Source organism: Chrysemys picta, chromosome 2 (genome assembly GCF_011386835.1).
Source record: "Chrysemys picta bellii isolate R12L10 chromosome 2, ASM1138683v2, whole genome shotgun sequence".
Taxonomy (NCBI): domain Eukaryota; kingdom Metazoa; phylum Chordata; order Testudines; family Emydidae; genus Chrysemys; species Chrysemys picta.
Window position 1 is genome coordinate 11,083,327 of NC_088792.1, and position 17,898 is coordinate 11,101,224.

Genomic DNA, 17,898 nt, shown 5'->3' on the forward strand with positions numbered 1-17,898 from the left:
TCCATTGGCTTTCCACTGCATTGAGGTGAAGGAGCTGGAACTTACAACCCTATATCACTTGACCCCAGCCTGCATCTCTAACCGTGTTTCCTTTAGCATCCCCCTTCCTGTTCTGCCAGTTCCCAGCAAGAGTCGTAACTCCGAAGCTGGAGCGTTTGAGTGAAACTCATCCCTGTGCGGCGTGCCACACCAATGGCCAGGCACTACTTTGGTGAGCAGGAAATGGTTTTCACATCCTGCACAACTTTTCGAGATTTCAAATAAATTCTTTTTTCCATTAATACCAAACCAAACCAAAAAAACCAACCAACCAAAAAAAAAAAAAAAATCTTCAGAAGGTTTTGGTTATGAAAAACCGAATTCAACAGCCCCGAATAGCCAATAGTCATCTGACTTTGGCACAAACCCAAAATGGGGAAGACCCAAGTTCAAGTCACCGGTTTGACTCAGGGTAGAGGAGGGAATTGAACTTCAACTTAGGTCTCTTGTATCCTTGTTGAGTTACCAGGCTGTACAACATTCTGGGATGTGGTGTGCATGCTCTGTCTTGCTTTGATCAGAAATTCCATCCTGGACCTCAGAAAACATTGCCAACAAGAGTTTTGTCAAAGCGGGTACATTCTCATATGATGTTTCGTTAGAAAATGCTGGTTCACTGAAGCAGACAAACTATTTTGCTGAAAAATTCCCAATCAGCTCTGCTGATGAGTCCCTGCTCAGTCTTATTTTGAGGGCTAAGCCGGTGTCTAGATGCACAGGGCTGAATACCACCCTTAGGGAAGGGCAGTTTTGGTCTAGGAAGCTCTCCCTTTGGGCTGGATGGCAGGCAGGGCAGTGAGCTCTGCAGAAACAGTAAATGACAAACTGGGCATTGTCACTGGCAAGACCATAGTTAACATGGCAGCTAAATACTCTTGACATGTGGACGGTAATAAGCAAGTGTTAAAGTTATACTTGATCTGTGTGCCCTCTTGCTGTGCGAAGTGGCCATGCTCATCACAGGAGCCTCTAGGTTTATGTGTACACTGCCTGCAGCAGTGACCCTCCCACCCTGGGTCAACAGACTTGGGCTCGTACTACTGCCGTAAAAAACAGATCTGGAGACCGCACTCACCCCTCTCTCTAGGCTTCAGAGCCCGAGCTCCACCCCGAGCTGCAATGTCTACACAGCTATTTTTAGCACGATAGTGCAAGCCTGGGTCTGTTGCCTGTGGCAGCAAGCCTCCCAGCCTGCATCTAGACATCCCCTAGAAGTCCCAATGGAGATCAGGCCCCATCGCACTAGGTGCAGTACATACAGTCCCTGCCCCAAAGACCTCGCAATCTAACCAAAGAGCAGGAGAAAGGAAGCATCGTTATCCCTCTCTTACAGATGGGGAACTGCAGTGCAGAGAGACGAAGGGACTTGCCCAACATCAGAGATTGTGTTGCAGAGCCGGGAATTGAACCCACAGCTCCTGAGTCCCAGTCCTGTGCCCCCTACAGCCCAAGAGTGGCTAAGCTTAGGGCTTGACCTCTCTATTTCGGTCTTTTGGCTGCTTTGCGTGTGGGCATTTATTTTTAGTTGCATCATCCTCCCACTGGCTGGGCTGCGTCCAATGGCTGTGTTATATATTTTGTGTTTGTTTTCACAGCTGACAGCCAAGGAAGCCTGAGTGGTATATTGGCAGAGGGGAAATAATTACAAAACACAGGGACTCCAAGCTGCCAGGAGTGCAACACCCAATCCAGGCAGCTACAGAGAAACGTGTCATTGATTTGTCATCAATCAAACAGAGGGATTGGAAGGGATCCGGAGTCAAACACACAGTTGCCTTTTTGTTTGTCCGTAACAAACCCCGTCAGCACTGCTGGGGTAGACGGATAAAAAGCAAAACTTTACTGCTGCCTTGTTACACAAGAAGGTGACCGGGACACAAACCCATTCAATCAGGCGGCGGCTGCCTCGCTTTCCCCATACACTAGTGCTGCTTCTAGGGTGACCAGATGTCCCGATTTTATAGGGACAGTCCTGATTTTGGGGTCTTTTTCTTATATAGGCTCCTATTACCCCCCACACCCTGTCCCGATTTTTCACATTTGCTGTCTGGTCACCCTAGCTGCTTCCCCAGAGCTAAGCTGGCCGTAAGGTGGCAGATCTGGCTCTGGGAAGATTCCTGTGGGCACCAATCCAGTGCTGGGATGGCCCCAGGATCAGGGGAGCACAGAAGGCGTTGCAAGCTATTTGTGCTTCCCTTTTGAGCTCAGGACCTGGGCCCGTGTAGCTAGAGCTGACAGGTTCCCGTTAGATACTCTCGGATGAGTTACAGCTTTGCCCTTCTGGAGGAAGATTTCATTCCGCAGTCATAACAAACGGAGACACTACATACCAACCTGGCACCTCGTGGACACGTGCACAGATCTTATCAACAGTATCTAATTCACTGCAATGCCAGTTGCCTGCTGTGTTCATTGGCTTGTGGGATCTGAAATACCTCAAAGAATCTCTCCCTGGAGTCATTACCAGCCCCGCCCCTCTCTCTTTTCTGTCCCCATTTTCAGTTGTTTTCCATTCTGCATACGTTGTCGTTCCAGAGAGTTAATAAGTCCCTGTGAATGGCCTGAGGCTTATTTCCTTTTGAACATTATAATCCACGAGTCCTTCATTTAACCATTTTCCCACAAGAGAATTTCGTGCTTCTGGAAGATCGTGCAGCAATAAGTCCTTGGGTTTGTCTTATCCTTGTAGTGAGGATGCAAGATAAAAAAAAAAAGTCAGCTCGATGTGTCATCCAGCAGATGATGCCTTCAGCAGTCTAGCGTTCCCCTAGCACTATGCGGGGGGCAGGGGTCATTTGAGACTCAAAGGAAAGACAACCACCTGCTGAAGTGCCAACATCTCTGCCTTCGGCATCTGGATGTCCCTTGGGGATTTCCCAGCCACAAAACTGACCAGGCTTGTACATTCCGATGAAAACAATGACTGAGGAAGTTACGGCTCAAAATAATAAGAAGTGAACATCATGGATCAGATCCTCAGCTGGCGTACGTCGGTAGATGACCGGCTTTATTGGAGCTCTGCCGATTCACACCCCATAAGGTCTGGCCCACTATCCCTGCGAAAAGCAGTGTATCAATGCTCCCAAGATCAACGCACGCTACGAATGACACTGTACAGCGCGAGACTGAAGACAAGCTAGAATACATTTGTTGCTAAAACAAGGGCACAAGCGCTCATTTCCCTGACGGGACTCATGCGTGAGGGGTCATATGGAAAGAATTCCTGGGCAGGCACACACACAGTGCATGCCCTATCCGTGGAGCAGGGACTGCTGAAAGGGAAAAGCCTTGTAGGGAGAATTTTTGCAAGGTACGGGAATCTGCCATCCCAGGCCTTGCTTCTGGAAACAAGAGGATCCCAGAGAACTGACAGCAAAATACTGCTGAGGGGATTGTTTCAGCGATGGAATTAGATGCATCGCATAGCTAGGCCACACACAGCACAACTGTTTTATATCCTGCCTGAAAAATGCAGGCAGCATCGCTGGCGACACCTCAGCCTGGCCGTAATTCTTCACGTGATTTTGCCGGTGAAACCAGGGATTGCTTCACCAGAGACTGGCACGCTGCTGATTTTCCCAGGCAGAAAAAGAACATACGTCTGTTGTGCAGGCATCCTAATCCTTAGGCAGCCGGGGCTAAAATCAAGGGTAACTCGCAGTGATTTGGCATTCAGTAATAATACCTAGCTCGTTTCAGCAGCAGATCGCCAAGTGCTTTCCAACGGAGAGCAATATCATGGCTGCCATTTTACACCTGGGGAAACTGAGGCACAGAGAGGCAGTGATTTGCCCAACATCACCCAGCAGCATGACCAGGAATAGAACCCACGTCTCCAGAGTCCCAGTCCAATGCTGTAGCCACTATGAATAAACCACCAGACTCTGTTAACTCAGTGTGGATTCAGTCCTGAGCCCTGCTCTGCGGCGTACCACAAAGGGGTAGAAAAGCAGCTGGAGCTCCCGAGCTGGGGATTCTCCCATCAGACTAACAGACCTAGCTCCTACACTACCCCTGCAATCCTCAGCACGGGGGGGCATCGGGATAATTGAAGAGAAAGGAGCATGGTTGGACAACGCTGTGCTCCAGCAATCCCTCGCTGGCAGATCCTCCCTAGGAATCATACCTAGACACAAGTAGTTCAGTGCCGCCCTCTGGGAAATAGCTTTCACACTCCCCCTCTCCAACATCTCAGCTGTACTCAGTAGATATGGTCACAGCTGAGGTCTGAGGCCTGGGCATGCAAAGCAAGTGTAAGGATGATCTCTGTGGGGACCAAATTCAGTCCTTCATACAAGCAGGTGCAACTCCCAGTGAATTCAACGGAAATTGCACTTAGGCCAAGGGCTGAATTTAGTCACAGGCATACTGAGGATGGTGCAGGCTTATGATAAACGATGGTGCACCTGATCTATATCCTATTCCAAGCTAAGTGGATAAGGATGCCGAGAGTCAACGTCGCGCAAGATTTTTCCTTCTAAATGGTCATTTTCAGATGCTCGTATTTTTATCCTTCGGGTTCAAACTGGGCACGTGTTTTTCTTGGCCTGGGAATGGATTTATACATAAACTTTGAGCCAAAATGGTCCGTCCGTTTTCAAGAAATAGCGGAAACAAAGTCCACTTTTGACTCTATGCATTGAATAAATCGGGTCCAGCCGAAACAAAAGGTTACGTGACCTTGTCGTTAAAGTGTGTTGTAATGCACATGCACAAAGAGGCAGATTTCAGGTTGCATGGGCTACCTTAATTTTTGACATTGCCTCACTTTTGAGTGCTTTGTAACCTTAATGCTCTTCTAATGTAGTTCTTTGTATGGAATTTCTTAGATTGCTTACATTAGATCGGGGTGGACAACCTGTGGCTCCGGAGCCACATGCGGCGCTCCAGAAGTTAATATGCGGCTCCTTGTATAGGCACCGACTCCGGGGCTGGAGCTACCGGCGCCAACTTTTCAATGTGCTGCGGGGGTGATCACTGCTCAACCCCTGGCTCTGCCACGGGCCCTGCCCCCACTCCACCCCTCCCCGCCCCTTCCCCTGAGCCTGCCATGCCCTCGCCCCTCACGCCAGAGCCTCCTGCACACCACAAAACATTGATCAGGAGGTGCAGGGAGAGAGCGGGAGGCGCTGATTGGCGGGGCTGCCGGTGGGCGGGAGGTGCTGGGAATGGGGGAAGGGGGGAAAGCTGATGGGGAGGGGGGTCTGCTGACATATTACTGTGGTTCTTTGGCAATGTACATTGGTAAATTCTGGCTCCTTCTCAGGTTGGCCACCCCTGCATTAGATAGATGACGACATTTATTATGGACACAGTAACAATATAAAAACAGCAAATCTGTAATTGTTGGTTATGATATAGACTATGCATTAAAAACATCTCTTAAATACAGAATAATGTTTGCAACCCCAAAGAAATATATTTTAAAGGGAGATTCTACTGATTCAGGTTTTACAAATAAGAGACAAAGTTCTTGATATTTTTACCTCCAGTGAATTCTAGATGGATGCTTTCCAGGTAACATTTTTAAATGTGTGAAGATTTTAAATGTGTAATTCACTATAAAAATCACACATGTGACTCTCAGGCGTAGTAATTCCCTTAGAGCCCCTGGAATTGTACCACTGTAAAGCTAGAAGAAGAAGAGAATCATGCTCATAAACTTTAACAAAGAAATTTTGCGAATATGGCATCAGAGCTTGAGCCAACGTAAATCGGTGTAGTTCCGTTGCAACTAATGGGACTATGTCAATTTCTACCCGCTGAAATACTGGCCTGATATATTCAGTTCCAGAGGGGAAGAGGGGAATCTATAGATCTGATTCTGCTCTCACTTACACGGAAGTAAATTAAGAGTCACTCTGTTAAAGTTAATGGAGTTACACCAGTATAGAGCTATATGCGTGACTGATTTTGCAGTTTGTTTGCAGCACACACAAAAAATTGTCTTGGGTTGACCCTGAAATGCAAATTTTTCAGCCGATAAAATTTGTCTCAGGTCAAATCCCTAAACATTTCATTTCATTTTTGAATTTTTAAAAAAACTTTTAAAATTTGTTTAAAATAAAATTGAAGTAAATTTGTTTGTAATAAAAAAATCAAAATGTTTTGTTTGAAAACTAGTGAAACAAAATGTTTAGATTTCTTTTAGTTTTGTTTAGGTCTTTGGTTTTGGTAAAAAAAAAAAATCTGGTGACATTGACACAAATTCATGACATGTTTCAGTCAACCTGAATCTGCATTGTTCAGCAAATAAAAGTTTCATCTCAAACATTTCACCCCACGCTACCCCTAGGACGCTTTCTTCTCTGACCCTGCTCCTATCCTGAAGTTCACAGCAATTTGCTATCGAAGTAGCATTAGGGTCTCCATGTCTGTCTTTCATTCCATCTGTGAAATCTATTAGAAAAAAAAAAATCCCACCTGAATCAGATTCGATTCAGATACCTGAATGTGAATCCAAATAAAAAGCTCTATCTGCCCGCAACAGATGTGGTGAAGATAGAAGGATAGGCAACTCCCTGGGCATAAGAAAATGCATGCAATGTGACTCAGGACATGGTTTAGTAATGTTTACAATAACCATGTTTAGTTGACTGGGTATGTGCTTTTTTTCTAGCATAAAACACATGTGGGTTTTTAAAGACATGTAGTTCATATGGGCCAAAATACGTCTGGGTCCTGGAGAGACAGTAGGTATAAAATGCTATCCCTGCACTGTGCCTGTATTCCAATTTAAACCAGTCCCCCCTCCCCCCCACACACAGTTCCTTGCACATTAACTGCATCCCTGAAAGCACTTCATAAAACCAACACACACACAGTTCCTTGCACATTAAATGCATCCCTGAAAGCACTTCATAAAACCAACACACACACACAGATCCTTGCACATTAAATGCATCCCTGAAAGCACTTCATAAAACCAAGTGCCTGAAAATTACAGGACCTAATTTCACTACATTAACTTTTCACCAGTGTCACTACACTGATTTCGAGGGAGCGGCTCCTGCGTTATACCAGCAGAACTGAAAGGAAAATTAGGTCAGGGAGGAGTGAATATCAGCAGCACGACTACTAGAACATCACAGCATTCCAGTACGGGTAGCTGCATCTCAAACCAAGATTGCTTCCCCCAGTTTAATAAATGTTCTGATGGGCCATTTACATCCGCGCAGGTTGGCATTTATTATAATGTAATTGTGATCGTGCCGCTGACTCCACTTCCACTGTACAGTTTTATTTACAGGACTAAGCAGTTTAAAAGTAATTTGCGGCACAGGCAGTAGAGACATCTAATCATGTTCTAGTTTCAGGAACGGGAACTCTAATGCCTTTATTATTAATAACATCCTTATTAGAGTAAAACTTAGCACGTATGTATATCTACAATTCTAGATGCCTTTAGAACATTTAAAACACAATCCTGATCCAATCTAATTTTATCCAGTTAAGTGAATAAAAGGGGATTAAGGAAACATTTGGCAAAGCAATCAATCAATTAACAGTTCCCATAACATCACTCCACACCTCAGGACAGGTCTTCACTACCCGCCGATCGATCGATCTATCGGGGATCGATTTATAGTGAGACGTGATAAATTGATCCCCGATCGCTCTGCCGTCGACTGCGGAACTCCACCACTGCCGAGAGGCGGAAGTGGAGTCGACGGGGGAGCGGCAGCAGTCGACCCCGCGCCGTGAGGACGCGAGGTAAATCGATCTAAGATACGTCGACTTCAGCTACGCTATTCTCATAGCTGACATTGCATATCTTAGATCGACCCCCCCCCCCATTCCAGTGTAGACCAGGGCTCAAACTCCCACCTCCCACCAAAGCACTCCATGAACATGAATGAATTACTCCTCCCTGCGTGCGAGAGAAGTATTATCCTTATTACATAGAAGGGGAAACTGAGGCATGGTGAGGCAAAGGAAATCATCCAGGGATCTGTGGCAGCCAAGCAGAAAACCAAGTGAACCAGCAGCAAGTTGCAGGCAAAGAGGGGTGAGGAACAGAAGATTGCTTAACCTATAAACAGAGTTCCACACCTGCTGTATTTCTCTGCTGTACAGCTAACCACTTTAATATTGGATGAGAGCCAATGTAATCATCATTGTCATTTGTCTTCCTAGGTCCTAGTTCAATACCTTGGATCAGATCCTGCTTCCAATGAAGTCAACCAAGACCTCATTTTCAGAGCACTCAGCTCCCATTTACTTCAACTGACATTATGGGCAGTGACTACTTTTGAAGATCAGGCCCTCTGAGTTTGAATGCACAAAGAATGCAAGATCAGGGAAACGTTACAAGGAAAAACATTCACCTGACAGTGAAAGAACTCCCCAAAACCTATGTACAGCAGATGTACAAACACTGGAATGATGGTACAATGGTCAGAGAACTTTCCTCACCTCTCTCCCTCTTTGCAATCACTCTTTTATTGGTGATCATGGCATGCACTGGAGGATTGGTTGCGAAGTAGTTTCAGTTCTGCTAACCAGAAGAGAGATTTCAGTAGTGACAAAGGACTTTGTCTGACTCAGGATGAGAAGATTTTCCCGGCAGAGGAGATAGTGAATAGGGCCACCCAGCCCCAGAATGAGTTGGGCTACCCATTTCGCTTCCGCATTTTCACGGCTACATTTACCACATTTCCCTTTTTAAGGCAAAATGACTGGGCCCCAGATTCGGATTCCCCTGACACCAGGGTAGGTCAGGAGTGATTCCGTTCAAGTCAGCAGAATTACAATAATATGAAGCTGGCCTGACAGCGGCATGGGGCCCATTGTGTTTGAAAAGTGGGCTTGAGTCTGACACCCATCGCACAATGAGTTGAAGATTCTCCAATTTGAGGCACAGAACATATGCAGCACAAAAGGTTGGAAGTGGCTTTTCACTACGGCAGCTGCGACCTAGAGAAACCCAAGAAGAGGTTCTCATTGGCCCATTCTGTACTTGGCCACTCCTTCTAAGAATGTCAAGAAGAGGGCCATGTACCAATTGCAATGTGATATTTTCTCCCTCCGTGGACATTTGCCCACAGTCCCATTGTGATGGACAGAAAATGGAAGAAATGCAGATCCTGTTCTGCAAAGTTTATAGGCTAAATACTGAGAATACAGACCACCCATAGTGTTTCTTATATGTACAAGTTGATATAGATCATGTATGAGGCCTGGGTGCAAGAACATCTTCACTGATGTAGTTGGAAGATCACATATGCCACTAACCAGCTCTTAGCTAGCTATGAAGTTTGGTCACTAATTGTATGGGCTGGATTTGAACCAGTAGTCTAGGGGTAAAGTCTCCATGGTCCATCACCAGAGCCCTTTTCTACCCATTCTATTCACTTATTGGGCCTCATTTTCCTCTCACAATGGTGAGAATCAGAAGTAACTTCACAGGAAGGTAGGAAAGATGACCTAGAGGAGGGGTACTAGACTGGGCCTCAGGAAACCTTGAGGTCAATTCCTGGCTCAAACACAGAGTTCCTATATGACACTGAGGATCTGGGCCTTAAAATGGCATGACCAAAAGTATTTAGGCACCTAATTCCTGTTGATTCCCCTGGGAGTTAGGTTGCCTAAATACCGTTGAGGATCTGGGTCATAGTCTACCCCAGGCCTCAGTTCCTGTCAAATGAGGATAATACTTTTCTACTTTAAATCCATTAATGCCTGTGAGACACTCAGATACTGCAGTGATAAGGACTTTATAGCTAGACAGAAGTCAATGGAGTTACACCAGTGTGAACTGGTATAAGTGAGAGAAGAAGGCCTGTTAAATCTGTTCATTTTTGTTAATCATTTTGATTCATGTAGTTAGTACTCAAGGCAAAAAAATCCCATTGGGTTAGATTCATCTCCAGGCCAACTGCATGGTTGTGACACCACTCCTGAAGTTACACTAGGGATGAGTTTGGCTCAGAATGTTTTAAAACGATTGTACAAAGAAACTGAGTCGGAAACACCACACATACCCTGCCAGCCAGAGTACCAGCCAAGATTCTCTGTCCATGGTCCCATCTGACTCCAGATGCCAGTGGTATGCGGTACAGTAACATAATGCAATTCAGCAGTCCTCTCTCTTTCCCCATTCTGAAGACCACTTCAGCAAAGAAAGAAACCCTCGCACGGACCCACTCCCTTCCCAGTATGCTTCGACCACTCTACCCGCCCTCCTTCCCCTGTTTGGCTCTCAGCATTTTTCATGCTGCTGACCAACAAAACAGGACTCACGATCCCTGGTGGTTGATGATCATCTTTAGAAAACCAGTGCTGAAGTGCCTGCTAATTCTGCTAACGTTCATTCCAAGAAGGATTCCTACCACTCCTCTTTGCATTTAATTTTCTCTAGCTCTCTTAACCTCTAACCATAATGTTCTAAAAGGAATATGTATGATGCAAACAGAATTCAATGCATGTACATATAGGCTGAAATTGTCAAAGGCACCTAGTTAATTGAACTGGGTGTTCAATTATCTTTGAAAAACTTCAGCCACACGCTGTATATGATCAATGTTTACATACATATAATACCTCAGAGCGGCTTTGTAGCACTGTCAGCAGAAGTCAAGGATTTTAAATATTATAAAGGGTTCTGTTATCATGAGGTTAGCTTTAATGGAGTTGCAATGTGTGTGTGGCAGATGGTATAGCAACCTTCAGAAAGATGCTGGAATTACAATAAAGGTCTCTAAGGACAGTGAATAAAATGGACCTTCCATGAAAGAGTCGGTTTCTTTAGATACATTTACATCAACTTCCCTACCAATGAGTAGTGGAATGAAAGAGTCAGAAGTTGGCCAGTGGTTTTCACACATGTCTAAATGGGTGCGGGTTACAGATCTATGAAATCATCCTGGGTCACCTAATTTGCAATTTGGGCACTGGAAAAATGTAGAGCCTGATTTTGCATTCACTTACATCAATTTTACACCCGGTGTAACTCCATTGATTGTAGGTGACTCAGGCCATAGAGGAAACACAGTTTATACTACACTGGCCGATTTGACCAGCCCAGACTGATCTTCGAATCTGGAAAAAAAGTGGAATTTGCAGAGCGATTTGAATGACTGAAATCTCATTCGACGCATACATGCCGAAACACTTTCCACTAGTCATGTTCATGGCTCAGTGGACCAGATTCTTATCTTAGTTACATCACTGGATAGCTGAAGTCAGTGACATTACCCTGGTTTTAAATCAAAGGTAAACGAAAATACATCTATTGCTTTTCTCTGAAGCCTTCGGCACTGGCTGCTGCAAGAGGTAGGATAGCAGACAATCAATCAACAGTTTGAGGTGATATGGCAGATATTATATCCTGGTTTTCCTGCGTGAGTGTCTGAGTTATGTAGCATCAAGGGGAAAGTTTACAAGAGCAGTTAAAACACCTGGCTACAACAGTTTTATGACATTGAACTGTTTCATACTGACCAGAGCAGGACAGCTATTTAAAACTTTTCAAGGACAAACCAATTAATCATCACAGTGAAATTAAAAGGAAAACAGCGCTAAGCAATCCCAGATCCCATGGCAAAATTATCGCTGTTTCGGCTTTGGTTCTGAAACACACTGCAACTCTTTGGCTCTCTGGAGTTCTCCTTAGCATTCATGCACTGATATCACCCATTCTACAGCAGTAGGCTCGGCATTCAAACATTAGCAAAGGCGTTTGCAAAAGCTGATCTCTGGCACTATTCTGTCTCCCCCACCAACAGAAGCTGAGGTCTAGTAAAGTCTGGTAAATAGAATGATAGTAAGATAGGAAAAAATTAATCATCATTGCACTACAATGAGAAAATAAAGTGATGTAGCAAAACAAGGAAACAGACCATTAAAAGGAAGCCAAGGTTGACCCAGAAGAAGAGCTAGTTTATGGTTTGTTCTTATTAATCACAGAGCACCAGGAGGTTAGTGCTTATACAAAGCACAGATAAAGACACTGTCTCAACCCACAGGGTTTACAGTCTAAGGGCCCAATCCTGCAAATGCTTGCACAAGTAACTGGGGCAGCCTCCATAGGCGCTGGAAGTAGGGGTGCCCCCCCCCCCCCGCTTGAAGTGGTTTCCAGCATATACAGGGTTTACAGTTTGGTTCAATGGCTCTCAGCACCCCTACTATACAAATTGTTCCAGCACTCCCAGCCATCTCCTTGACTGCTCACAGGAGTGAAGTTGCTATTGTGCATACGTGTTTCCAGGATCGGGCCCCAAATGATTTCCTCACACCTCTAGGATTGACATCAATGAGAATTTTGCCATAGATTTCAGTGGGAGCAGGATCCGGCTCGGATCCCTGTGCTTACACGAGTTCTCCATTTCCCCATATCATTTGCTCCCCAGCTCAAGTGCTGGACACCAGCTGTTTATGTTCTTCTCCAAAAGGAAAGCACTGACTTTAATTTATGCTGAAAATCCAGCCCACCTGGGCTTTGGAACTGTAGGCGCTGGATATTCCAAGCTGACAAAACCAGAAATTGCTTAATGCTTCATTGTCTCATTTCACAGGCCTGGAGGAGTGGGGACCCGGGAGGGCCATGCCAGAGGAGAGAGGCAAAGCCAGGGTTGGGTGGCTCTACCCATGCTGTGAAATTCCATTGGACTGGGCATAAGCTTTCATGGGCTATGTGGGTTATAGCCCATGGAAGCTTATGCCCAAATAAATGTGTTAGTCCAGGGGTCGGCAACCTTTCAGAAGTGGTGTGCCGAGTCTTCATTTATTCACTCTAATTTATGGTGTCGCGTGCCAGTCAGACATTTTAACGTTTTTAGAAGGTCTCTTTCTATAAGTCTATAATCTATAACTAAACTATTGTTGTATGTAAAGTAAATAAGGTTTTTAAAACGTTTAAGAAGCTCCATTTAAAATTAAATTAAAATGCAGAGCCCTCCGGACCAATGGCCAGGATGCCTTCCAACCCTGATATTCTATGATTCTATGATCCGGGCAGTGTGAGTGCCACTGAAAATCAGCTTGTGTGCCACTTTCGGCACGCGTGCCATAGGTTGCCTATCCCTGTGTTAGTCTCTAAGGTGCCACAAGGACTCCTCATTGTTTTTGCGGATACAGATTAACACGGCTACCCCTCTGAAACTGGTCTCCATTGAATTGGTTTGACTTTGTCCATGAGAGATCAGAAAAGGGACCTGGCTTCTAGGGGAAAACTCGGTCATGGAACTGAAGGGACAGAGAGCAAATGAAACCAAGCAAACCAGGGCTAACCCCAGTCACGCCTGGGGCACCCTCTCCAACACACCAGGGTGCCGCTGAAGGAATGTTGTGGGTTTATTGGCTATGAAATGGAATGATTGCAAGCCAGGGTTTGAATGAAGGGGGCAAATGCATCCCCTCAATCCTCCATCCTGCCTCAGTAAAATACAGCAATTGGCTTCACTGAATACGGTGTGAGGAGAGGAGCTTCAAGGAGCAGCGCTCAGCTCTCCTGGGGAAATATTCCAATAAAACCCAGTTTCCTACTGACAGTGAAATAATACAAATAATCGAACACTGGGAGAAAGAACTTCCCGGGTGGCTTCTGCATTGTCCTGCGGGGGCGGAGGGAGCCGGGGAAGCCGAGTGACTCGATCCTGAGAAAGGGATGGTGGAAATCACAGACAGACAAGCCCCACTGGGTTATCAGGGACACCCAGTTCCAGGCATTGGGGTACCCACCCGGTACATACCCGGACGCTTAAGTCAAATGACTTGAACGCTGCAGCTTGCCCCTAATGCCTTTAGGAGTCTAGTCAACAACAACCGAAGCGACCTGCCCCCAAATTCAGCGTCCACCGAGCGCTGACAAACCACTTCGGAACTCGGCGAAAGTTTCTCCTGGCAAAATCCGGCCGGAGCGCGACTGAACGGTCCGGCTCTGAGCCGGGAGACAAGCGCTCAGCGGCGCCCGGACCTGCCGGGAAGGCATTGGGCGAGGGGAGCGGAGCACCACGAAGGCGCTCCGGAGCCGTGCACTTACCCAGGCGAGGAGGCAGCTGAGCACCGAGAGCCAAAGGCAGGCTGCTGGCGGCTCCATGCCGGCTGGGGTGGAGGAGAAAGGGGGCCCCCCGGTTCCGGTGCCCCCCACGCCAGCGGCTTGCTGCCCCGCTCCCTTCCTGCGGCGGGGAGTTCAGGCGAGGCAGAGGGGATCCTCCGGGCGAGGGATCCCGGCCCGGGCTGAAGTTGGGTGTTTCCTTTCCGGGATCCCGGCGGAACGCACCTGCCGCGGCTCAGCGCTGCCGAGCCCGAGCCATCTCCGCTCCTCCGCGCTGCCCCGGTGCCACTGGGAGCCTCCGCCCGCGCTCCTCGCAGCGAATCCCGGGCCGGAGGAGGGAGGAGGGTCACGCCGCAGCCGGGCGGCCACCCGCTGCTGGAGCCACCCCTGCCCGGGCTCCGCCCTCCGGCTGGGGCGGACGGGCGCTGGGGGGCTCGCCGCGCCGGCCAATGGGAGCAGGCAGGTGGCCAGGAATCCGGGCTGCGGGAGTAGGCGGGGGGGCGCCGCGGGGCTGGAGCGATGGATCCAGGGCAGGCAAGTGCCGCGGAACCGGGGGCGGGATGTGCCGACAGTTCAGTCCGGGCTCGGTGCGGAGCTGGGCGGCCCCGCCCGGTGCACGTGTGAGCAGGGACAGGGACGCCGCCTGTTTGCGCCTTCCCCGCTGCAGCGTGCCAAGAAACAAGCCTGCTCCGGCCTCCACCTGACGCTAAGCCCAGCCCGGGGAGCTCGCGCATTAAGCCTCACCTCTCCCCCGCGGGTAAGGCAGGAGCGGGCGAACTTCTTGGCCTGAGGGCCGCATGGGGTTTCGGAAATGGTATGGAGGGCCGGTTACGGGAGGCTGGGCCTCCCCAGACAGCCAGGCGTGGCCGGCCCCCCGACCCCTATCTAACCCCCCCTGCTTCTCGCCCCCTGACAGCCCCCCCAGGACTCCTGTCCCATCCAATCCCCCTTCTCCCATCCACCCCCACTGCTCCCTGTCCCCTGACTGCCCCCCATCCAACCACCCCTTCTCCCTGTCCCCTGACTGCCCCCAGAACCCCTCCCTGTCCCCTGCCAACCCATCCAACCCCTCCTCTCATTCCTGACTGCCCCCCCCAGGACTCCAGCCCCATCCAACCCCCCTGCTCCCATCCATCCCCACTGCTCCCTGACCCCTGACTGCCCCCCATCCAACCACCTCTTCTCCCTGTCCCCTGACTGCCCCCAGAACCCCTCCCTGTCCCCTGCCAACCCATCCAACCCCTCCTCTCATTCCTGACTGCCCCCCCCGGACTCCTGCCCCCATTCAACCCCCCTGTTCCCTGCCCTCTGACCACCCTATCCACACCCCCACCCCCTGACCAGCCCCTCAAACTCTCCTGCCTTCTATCCAGCCCCCCGCAGCACCGGTGGCTGGCAGCGCTACAGCCGCACCGCCCAGAGCACCAGGACAGACAGCCACACGCTGCCCGGCAAGAGCTCGCAACCCTGCTGCCCAGAGCATTGCGCCGACGGGCAAGCTGAGGCTGCAGGGGAGGGGGAACAGCAGGGGAGGGGCTGGGGGCTAGCCTCCTGGGCCAGGAGCTCAGGGGCCAGGCAGGAGGGTCCCGCGGGCTGTAGTTTTCCCACCTCTGGTATAGGGGATTATCAGCCCATTTTATAACTGGGGAAACTGAAGCAGAGAGGTTGTGTGCGTCTTGGCAGGGTGTTAGACTAGACGACCCTTGCAGTCCCTTCTAACCCTCTGATTCTGTGACCTGAGTGAGAGAATCAGCCTCAGAGCTGGATTTCTAGGCTTGCCCACAGTGGGTTGGTCCGGTCCAGCATGGGCCCATGTGGGGGCTGCCCTCTTGCCTGAAATTGGGAACCCTCCCCCACAGCAAAAAGCAGGAGCTGTTACAGTTTGAGCTGATGAGCAACTCCTAGGCCTTGTGGTTCTGGCTCAGCAGTGGGACCTGCAACACAGACGCACTGGCGGGTCACACTCCGGGAGCTTCCAGATAGAGGGATTCAATGCCCTGGTGAAAGGAAGGGTGTGGTGGTCAAGAGACAACCTCTCTGCTACTCCAAGCTCTGTCAATGGTTTGTGTGACCTTGGGACAATTACATAGCTTCTGTTTACTCATCTATGAAACAGGGAGCATAGCTCAGTTTCACCACCCGAAAGCATTTCACGAGACAGACTCCCCATCCCTGCAAATCCTGAGATTTGATTTAAAAATCCTGAGATTAAAAAAAAAAAACTGGGGGATTCTCTTTATTTGCCTTCTAGACTCTGAGCCTGTGCAATTCACATTGTCAGCTTTTTCTCCACAAACAGGAGGGCTACAGACTTCTTTAAAAAATGGAAGCTGAGAGTCTCACCTAATCACATGCCTCCAGGAGCTGGAGCTTTAAGAAAAAAACACAAGGAGTCATGGGTTACCTCCAACGCTGCTGGGGAAATCAGCTAACATTTGTAAAGTACTTTGAGAGCCTTGAATACAAGCAACACTCCTCCAAGGGGAAGCATGCATCCTCCGTGAGCAATGTGCTATGCAGAGGAAGCATACTCACTGCATGGATGATGCAACATTTTCACACACACACACACACACACACACACACACTGCAATCCTCAAACCTCATAGGCACATTCAGAGAGAAGGGGTGAGTGTAATGGCCACTCCTTTGTTTCATCACTTGGGGTGATTTGCATTTCAGAAGGGGCCAGAGGAAGGAGACCCCGCTGAGTGCAGGGATGACAGCGGTGGCAGCAAGTCTTGCATCTTCTTCCCCCTCACCCTCCTCCCAATCTAGGGCCGGGCACTATCTGATCCTTGCTGCTGCTTCAATTTTACATTCTTTTTTCTTATGTTACTGGCTGCTCAAGTTCAGGCTAATGGATAAACCTCGGCCTTCCTGTAAACATACACCAGAGACAGAAACAGGAGTCATGCTTTCCATGCACTTAGGAAGCCCTGAAGCCTGGCCCCTTAGCACCATTCAGTTAAACATTCTAATCTAAAGCTACCACCGTCCGTGTAATTTACTGGGGAAGGGCTTTGGTGGATTGGGCTCTCCTTCGGCCAAGTGCTTTGGCAAATGAAATGAAGAAAGAGCTTCCCTGGCTCCGATGGACAAAAATGGACTTTTTGTTTTTTAATTGTCAGTCACTGTGACTGACATGCTAGGGAAAACGATCTCTTTTCTCTTTGAAGGTGACTGGCAAAGGGGGAAACAATATTGTTTGTGCGTTTTTTTTCCCCTTTCTGTTTCTGCTTCATGAATAAGGTTTGACATTTTAGGGGGGCTTTGTAAGAGGGGTTTTTTTCATTTGCCCTTTTTGGTTTTGACGTTACAAATTCCAGTCTCATCGGCTTTGTTTTTCCTGGAGGGTAACAGGACATAACATATAACAGGCCATAGCAAAGAGAGACGAGAAGTTATTTGCATCCATTATTTGCACCGTTCTTTGAACATGCAACAATAAGGCCTAGTTATAAAATGACAAGGGGATGGCCTATTCGCTAGTAAATGGATCTCAAAGTTAGTAATAGACTTCTCCACTTGAATGCACCATCCAACCATGCTAACTGAAGAGTCTTATGCATCCTGACAGGTTTCAGAGTAGCAGCCGTGTTAGTCTGTATCCGCAAAAAGAAGAACAGGAGTACTTGTGGCACCTTAGAGACTAACAAATTTGTTAGTCTCTAAGGTGCCACAAGTACTCCTGTTCTTCTTTTTATGCATCCTGTCAAAGCCTCCTTGAGGGAAGAACTGGGGAGGTTCTGGCAAATGTGGCTCTTTGGACCTCACCGGAAGAGGATGTCCGAACCTTAAGCCATAACATGACACTGATTTTTAAGCAGAAAGCCCCACTGGTTGCAATAGGGCATTTTTGA

At 48.2% G+C, this 17,898-nt stretch overlaps 1 protein-coding gene and 1 long non-coding RNA gene across 4 annotated transcripts in view; one reads left to right on the top strand and one right to left on the bottom strand.

Moving 5' to 3' along the window:
* Positions 1 to 14,159, bottom strand: part of VIPR1 (vasoactive intestinal peptide receptor 1) — a 175,046-nt gene extending 160,887 nt beyond the window's left edge. For 2 of the 3 annotated variants that reach the window (XM_065582637.1, XM_065582636.1), the window contains exon 1: positions 14,021 to 14,153. In XM_065582637.1, the coding sequence (XP_065438709.1) occupies positions 14,021 to 14,077 (57 nt within the window). In that variant the 5' untranslated portion in view covers positions 14,078 to 14,153. Of the gene's footprint in view, positions 1 to 14,020 lie in introns of all 3 variants that reach the window. The other variant, XM_065582638.1, reaches the window with a different exon arrangement.
* A 493-nt stretch (positions 14,160 to 14,652) lies between these two features.
* Positions 14,653 to 17,898, top strand: part of LOC101953765 (uncharacterized) — a 31,099-nt gene continuing 27,853 nt past the window's right edge. Inside the window, exon 1 of the long non-coding RNA XR_255168.4 lies at positions 14,653 to 14,792. This is a non-coding gene — a long non-coding RNA (uncharacterized LOC101953765). The remainder of the gene's footprint in view (positions 14,793 to 17,898) is intronic.